Here is a 7,664-nt window from a genome sequence, read left to right as displayed (position 1 = left end):
ACAAAAGGGTGAACTCAGCAGTTAACGTTTAAAACAAAATTTATTACGAAAAAAAACTAATTGCTAAGTCAGGGATAGAGTACAAGCTTTAAAAGTGTACAGACTACTTATCTCAGCTGGGACGGCAAAGCTCCAGTCTCAGAGTTGTAACAGTCAGTCGGATGAATGAACAGTCCTTTGGCTTGCAGGCTTGAAGCTGCACAAAGTCCACAGTATAAATCCAGCGTTGACAGTGAAGGTCTTGAAAAGTCTTGAGAATGACTACTGCTGGAGTTTAGTAACACACAAGAGACACGATCCCAAAAGTCTGACTGGAAGCTGAGCACGTCCCTTTATAAAGGCATATAAGAACAATCTAGAACTTTTATTGACATGCTAATTACTGTTCTAAAATTATCTCTCTTACACAACTAATCAACTTTCCAGAACATTCCAAACATGACTAATTGAATTCAAGGTTGTGAGGTCATTAAGGGCAGTGACCTTGAGAATGTTCTAGACTAATTGAACTCAGGTCATGATGAGTGTGGGGGGAAATGACCTACATAACAATGTCCCTAGGATGACCTTAGTGAGATGATTTCATACAGTCAGGAAATGCTTAATTTTGTATCCATGTCTATAGTAGCTTCAGGGACTTTGGCCCTATGTTTTAGAATAAGTAGTGCTTATACCAGTGAGTATTGCTCGTACCTTGTGTGGTTTCTTTCTCTTCACTCACTTGTTTATCTTCGTCATCTGCTTTCATTACAGCAGTTTCAGAGTCTGTGACATTGTCTTCACTACAGGACTGACCCGATCTTTCATCTGTCATCAAGCATATTGTGAGCATATTATGAGTTAGGGACGGACCATTAGATCTTGGGAGGGGGGGGTGGTCAAAAACAGAAAAAAAAAATTTTCAGAGCAGAAAGTTAGGAAAAAAAAAATCTTCAAACTAGTTTGCAAAAAAAAAAAAATAAATAAGAAGACAAAGGCGTAAAAAAAAAATCTGCAAAAGTCTTTAAAATTTTGAATTTTTTTTAGATTTTACCGACAGTAAGCAACTTTCTGTATTTTTAATACATCCTCCCGGCACATTTTTAATTTTAATTTATACATTTAGAGTGACTGTATCCCTTATACTGGAAGTTGTGATTATCTTATCTTTTCAGGACTTTTGTATTCTGATCACTTGAAAATTATGAAATTATAGAGCCTGTTTTCTACTTGTTTCCTGCGTACAAACCAAGCAGGTACACTAGGTAAAACATTGAAACTATGGTATGGTTGTCAAGACAGAAAGTTGTATTTGCCTTTTAAGGATGTACGATCGGTAAAATTAAAAGTAATGTAATTTCTCTAAATTGTCAATTTTTGGATTCTCCTTTGTAAGTATTATCAAAATGTGTGATAAAATATAGGGGTCACCGCGCTCGTTTTTGAGATAAATGACCATAAATTTTGCCATTTGTGAGAAAAAATGCTGAGTCAGCATTTTTTCACCAATGCATTTTCTATGGACGAAATAATTCAATGCTGTTTATCTCAAAATTTAGCGCGGTGACCATATAATTTTATTTGATCAGTATTATTTATTTCTCTAGACTGAGCTTTGTGCAAAATTTCATGAAAATGACATTAGTAGAAATTGATTTTCCAGCAAATTTCAATGTAATCCTATGGGAAGTGACAAATTCCACGCGCGCGTACCGCTCGTACATCCTTAAGATCAAGGTAAACAGATGCAGGCCACATCAGTTTCATTTTTTTCACAGCATTTTATTACAATGATGAATGCAAGAATGGGTGAACAAATAGAAACACGTCAATAATGATAAAAAACATATCAAGTCATTATGTATTATTTTGCTTTTAAAAAGGCATTTTCAGTTCTTTTTTCTCAAAAAACAGCCTCAAATAACAACAGCAACACATGTTTTAACATTCAACAATACACTACGTAGAATGCCATCTATCCAACAAATCCCAACACAAAAACACGTAAAAGGGTTGAACTTTGAAAGTTTCGATAGCAAATACTGAATAAATCTGCATGGTTAATCGTTTTTGTGTAGCAAATTTCAAAGAAATTGGACAAGCCCTTTCAGAGAATACAGATTTTTTGACCATGAATGGCATAAATTGCCCAAAAAGACAAATATTGAAATTTCAACACATCTATACACATCCAATCAATTTGGACATGCTGCTACAGAGAAATAGATGTTTTGATCAAAAAAGGGCAACAATTGCTCTAAAAACACAAATATGCAAATTTCACCATATTATTTAGATTATTTTAGCTTCTCAGCTTGTCAAAATCAATTGTAAATCATGAGATATGCATGATGTTTGGTGGGGTGAATGTAGGCATTTCACCACGCAGTAGAAAGGGAAGCCAGGAAACCAAAATAGTCAATTTTCAAAAGTATACGAAGCTACTGAGGAGCAAGAAGACCATGTTTCAGAGGAAAATGTGTAATCCGTAAAAAATGCTCCCAAAGTGCCACCAAATAACACCATTTTAATCTCTATTTTTCAAAAGCTCCAACAGCAGCAGGGGGACACCCCTCTCCTGACCTCTTCCAAGTGACCGCTTGCGTGGCCGCTTGTGGTGCTTGGCACCACATGTTTGCCCTCTTGATCTTCAGACAGCGATGAACGAAAAAAAAATTATAAATCTGAAAATTTACTCTGAAAAAAAAAATTTGCACAGCTAATCTCAATTGGAAAAAAAAAATTTCAGAAATTTACAACAGTAAAAAAAAAATTTTCACACTTTCATTGTGACCACCCCCCCCCCTCCCAAGGTCTACTGGTCCATCCCTTAGTTCTCTATTAGATATTGATGCACCAAACATCCTAGGGAACAAAGAAACTGTATATTGGATCAAAAACCATTTTCCTCCCACCTAGCTAGTACACAAGTCTTTACAAATATTCTATCACTGTAGATGCAAATATTCACTGGAGCAAGTTCTGTATTACTGTAGCAAATCCTGAACACCAACCCTTCTACAGGAAGACATTTTATGTGTATGACCATTGAGGAAGCAAACATATCTGTGAGCTATCCCCATGGTATGACCTTCAATACAGCGAAAGAGAAGGTCAAGGCTGAAAAAAAACGTTTGTGTTCGATTGATTGATCGACTGATGATAGTTATGAATTTGTAAGCCCACAAAACATACCTTTCACAATATTGTAAGATTCTCTTCTTAGAGTCTGTCTTTTGGCAGTATCTTTTGCAGTGTTGTTTGTCATGGAAGGGATATCAAGATTATTGTTCATGTCCCCTACTTCAATACCAGAGTGTTCTGAAAATCTGACAGGACCTCCATTCTCGTGATCAAAGTCTGTGTAAATGGAAAATATGCAAACATGAAGTAAAAACTAATGTCAAAGACAGGTCAACTGATGAGAATGAATGTCATCAATATATACATTGTTTCAATTGAAGAGCTTCAAGGCTACATATCTCTTTAGTCTGTAAAAATCATGTTTACAGTATTGAACACAATAACAATTAATTAGAGGGACTGTGTACAAGTTGAACATTTGAAGACCCCCTGAAAAATTTAATTCTGTAAACATGATTTTTACAGACTAAAATTGCTAGGACAGACCTAGTCAAGTGGGTGCACGAGGGACCGTGGTGGGTGGAAATACATACCAGTACGATTTTTTGCTCAAGTGATACTGTCTGGCAGGTGTAGGGTTCATCTATCCATAGAGGTTTATTACCCCATGATCTATCTTTGTGCTGTGTGACTGTAACCCCCTTGTTCAGTTGCCCCCTCTTTGCTGCAGTAGTGTAGCTCAAGGTTTTGTCTGGGGTTGTAGGGGAGGGCAAAACCTCGAGCTACTGTACCCATAACACCCCATATGGAGGGTAACTGGTCGTTTTGGCACCAAGTCGTTTCGGCCCAAGTCGTTTCGGCATCGCAATTTCCGGCCCAAAGTCGTTTCGGCACCGCAACCCAAGACGTTTCGGCATCCCTGTTTCGATTTGTTTTCAAACTATAGTAATTGACTGACCAGTCATATTCGTAAGTGTGACCTTTGCGTTCTGACCAGTACTTTTATGTGCATTTGTGTGACTTTTGCCGTGCTGTTTTGGCACCGCTTTCAAACATTTGCCGTGTCGGCGGCTATTGCTGTCGATAAACTTGTGTCACAGATTTGAAAACGATATGAAGTTTTTTTTCTTACGGTCTCTTACAATGTTCTCACAAAGTGCAGCATGATGTACATGAATGTTATTTGACACTACTTTTTTAGTGCTTGGATGTGCAACATTACGCTCAGCACTAGTTCCCTCAGATATAGATAGCCCTGAGCAGTGCCGAAACGTCTTGGGTTGCGGTGCCGAAACGACTTGGGGCCTGAAATCGAGAGGCAGAAACGTCTTGGGCCGAAACGACTTGGTGCCGAAACGTCTAGAAACCATAGTTACCTCCATAGTTACCTCCATAGTTACCTCCATGCTGTGCTGCAGCAAGCCCTAGCTATGCATTTGTTCAGTGTTAGAATTCGAATCACTTCTAAGAAAAAGAAGAAAATTATTCATACTGAATTTTGAAGTTTTAAGCCGTTGAGTCTCCTTCACACCTTCCTAATCAAAGTCGCTTGTGCGTAGGTAAACGGCGAACCTAACCACAATCGACTGTTCATCATAATCCTCATTACAAACAGGTCAATGAATTCATTTCAAATCCAAGGGCATTTTACAACGATCTTCCGTGGGGAAGCCGCTACACATCATGTAATTAACTTATTTCCTTTCAATTATCAGTGTTCGGGGTCAATTTTTTTTCGATGCGTTTCACGTACACAAAGGGTTGGCAAAAATACGTATTGTCGTCATGTGAATGCGTAACAGCCGCCACTTCTGCATTCAACCCAGGGCGAAAATGAGGCAAATTAATTTTGGTTGACACAGGAAATAATTTTTCACGATAATTGAGACGTTTTTAAAGGGGAAGTTCACCAAGGATGATTTTTACATATGTGCTAGCTTTGTGGTCACTTACCCCGGAAAAGCTATTTTCGCCATTTATAACTCGCAAGATTTTTTACAAAAACCGATAGAAATAGTACAGGAAGTTGCCCATGTAATTTGAATCATGGGAAAAAGCGCCAAGCTTGGAGCTTGCATAATGTGATATGGAAGGGACTATTTTCCCATGGGTATGGCATTGTCCACTCACCCATGCTTAAACCAGGCTGTGCGTATTTACATAACTTTTGTTTATACTGAGTATCCTTGCATAAACGATGATTCACTTATAATAAACTGTCCACTGTCAGATTTTGTGTTGCTGTCTATTACCGTGTTACTGTGAGTGGACTATGTGTGGGGCCATACCCGTCCAGAGATGGTCCCTTCCGTATCACATTATGCAAGCTCCAAGCTTGGAGCTTTTTTCCATGATTCAAATTACATGGGCAATTTCCTGTACTATTTTATCGTTTTTGTAAGAAATCTTGCGAGTTATAAATGGTGAAAATAGTTTTTCCTGGGTAAATGACCACAGAGCTACCACATATGTAAACATAGGGCCAAAGTCCCTGACGCTACTATAGACATGGATATAAAATTAAGTATTTCCTGATTGTATGAAATTATTTCACTTAGGTCATCCTAGGGACTTGTAAACCAAATATTAAAGCTGTCTGACCAGCGGTTTGAAAGAACTCAACAGTTGACAGAGCTCTGCTGCGTCATGTAGAGAATAACCTTTTGTGACACATGTATTGATGAAGAAGGTGGATATCTTTGATTTACATTGTAAGTGAGTTCTGTTGAATATTAAAGTTGAGACTGTACATACTCAGAGAAAGCACACTAAAGAGACAAATGTTTGAAACTTCAAAAGTTCAAGGTCATCAAAAGCATTATAAGGAATCATGTAACTTTCATTGCACCGTTTACACAGATTGCATAATTGCTATAAATAGCACATGAGGAATCTTACAGCCCAGCTTTACCATAAAAACTCTATTACTTTGACCACTCTTTTAATTGACCACTCTATTTTTTTCCTCAAAAAGTAATTTTATTTTATCCTTACCAAGTCAACCATAAATGGAAAGTAGAACTTTCTCTATCTCTATCTCTATTGACTATTTTGAGCAATTTCTTTTAGATAACATACAGGGCACAATAAATGACGGTTCAGAATATGTCAAAGTTGGGATTCAGGAAAGTTGCCTTTACATGTTTTAATCCTCCAAGATCCTCCAAGATGGTAAGCAAAAGTTGAACTTTCTGATAATTACTACTATATAGTAAAAAGAATTCAGGTTGACCTATTTACGCCCGGATCGTTTTTTCACCCCGTTCTCCAAGCACAGATCGTAAGGAGACTGTTTTGCGGCCACACGTTCTCTTCTCATTCAGGAACACGGTGGTACAGAATTATGTTGATAACAATTCATTATTTTGATTAAAAATGCGATTTTTCAAAATCTCTCGCAAAATCTTGTGTACTCTCGCTTACCCTAACAATTGACGGTGCCCCCGCGCGAGAAATTATATAAAGGCAAATATAAACAAACGCAATCGTATTTAATGAGGTACATTTTGGTATGTTTCTTGCGGATTATTCTGACATTCACCTGGTTTAATTTGTTTGCTTAAATTATCTCCGTGTTTGCGATTAATAATTATAATATCCCGTCTCCGGTGGGGGGCTCGCGACCGACTTTTTGTTTGTAAGTGCGCCCGACCGCTATATGTGACCCCCGTCGCTTACCCCTATGTTCTAACGGAACAAATTCAGCACAAACGAAAACCGCTAATTTCAAGTATCTTTACGCGTATAATGTCCCGAAACATGTTAATTTACTCCAGCCATACCTTTGTTTACTCGTCCCGTCTTTAAAATTGTGAATGGGTTTGATTTAATGTGAATTAGCGGCATCAAACGAACACTCCGGACAAGCCGCGGAGTCGCACCCCCCCCGACGATGTTTCGCCTGTGCAGACAAACATGAACCAGTGACCGAAACGGTATACGCTCGTAAAAGAGGCGTAGATTTAGATCAATAGATAGGAATATGATAGGAGCCATGAAATTTTAAAAATTATAACCTTTAAACAACATTAACTATTCAAAACTTCCAATTTTTAAACGATATTTGATTTCGCGCGGGTCGCCCAGTCGGTCGCCCAGACGTACAATGAGGTCAACGAACTCCTATGTAGTTTGCAAGCCGATGAAAGGCGCGCCGTATCTCCTGGCCTGGGACCGGGAAATCGTATATTTATGTGCATATCGCGCAAAGTGAGGAGTTTCAGGAGTTTGTGAAAGGATGTTTGGATAATAATGTCAGAAAGATAAACTTTTACAATGAGTAGGATGTAGTGTATTTCTTTTTCTTTTCATGTATTGCTGTCAAATTGCCGTGATTAAAACACATCCAGTCCGGCCGGGGCTGACACCGGGATGGAGTGGCGAAGGTCGATCATCACACGAAAGGACGTGAAAATGTTCTTATGCGACGTAGTCCGTCCCTTGGTTTATTCTCAGTGCAGGGAGCCTAAGCTTATTATTTACGCGACTGGAAATGTGTGATTTACAAAATATCCGCAAAAAAGGGTATCTGCTAAAGTGCGGGCTGCGGGTTGCGGGCTGCGGGCTGCGGGTTTTTAGTATATGGCTAGATTTCTAATATA

The 7,664-nt window shown here is 38.5% G+C and overlaps 1 protein-coding gene across 1 annotated transcript in view; it reads right to left on the bottom strand.

Annotated features, from left to right (window-relative positions):
* Positions 1–594: 594 nt before the first annotated feature.
* LOC139124778 (targeting protein for Xklp2 homolog) overlaps positions 595–7,664 on the bottom strand; it is a 32,189-nt gene continuing 25,119 nt past the window's right edge. Inside the window, exons 2-3 of the mRNA XM_070690891.1 lie at positions 3,175–3,339; positions 595–807 (exon numbers count right to left, since the gene is read on the bottom strand). Of these exons, the coding sequence (XP_070546992.1) occupies positions 653–807; positions 3,175–3,339 (320 nt within the window). The 3' untranslated portion in view covers positions 595–652. The remainder of the gene's footprint in view (positions 808–3,174; positions 3,340–7,664) is intronic.

This window comes from Ptychodera flava, assembly GCF_041260155.1.
Source record: "Ptychodera flava strain L36383 chromosome 23 unlocalized genomic scaffold, AS_Pfla_20210202 Scaffold_24__1_contigs__length_23054250_pilon, whole genome shotgun sequence".
NCBI lineage: Eukaryota > Metazoa > Hemichordata > Enteropneusta > Ptychoderidae > Ptychodera > Ptychodera flava.
This window is presented reverse-complemented; position numbering and strand designations above follow the sequence as displayed.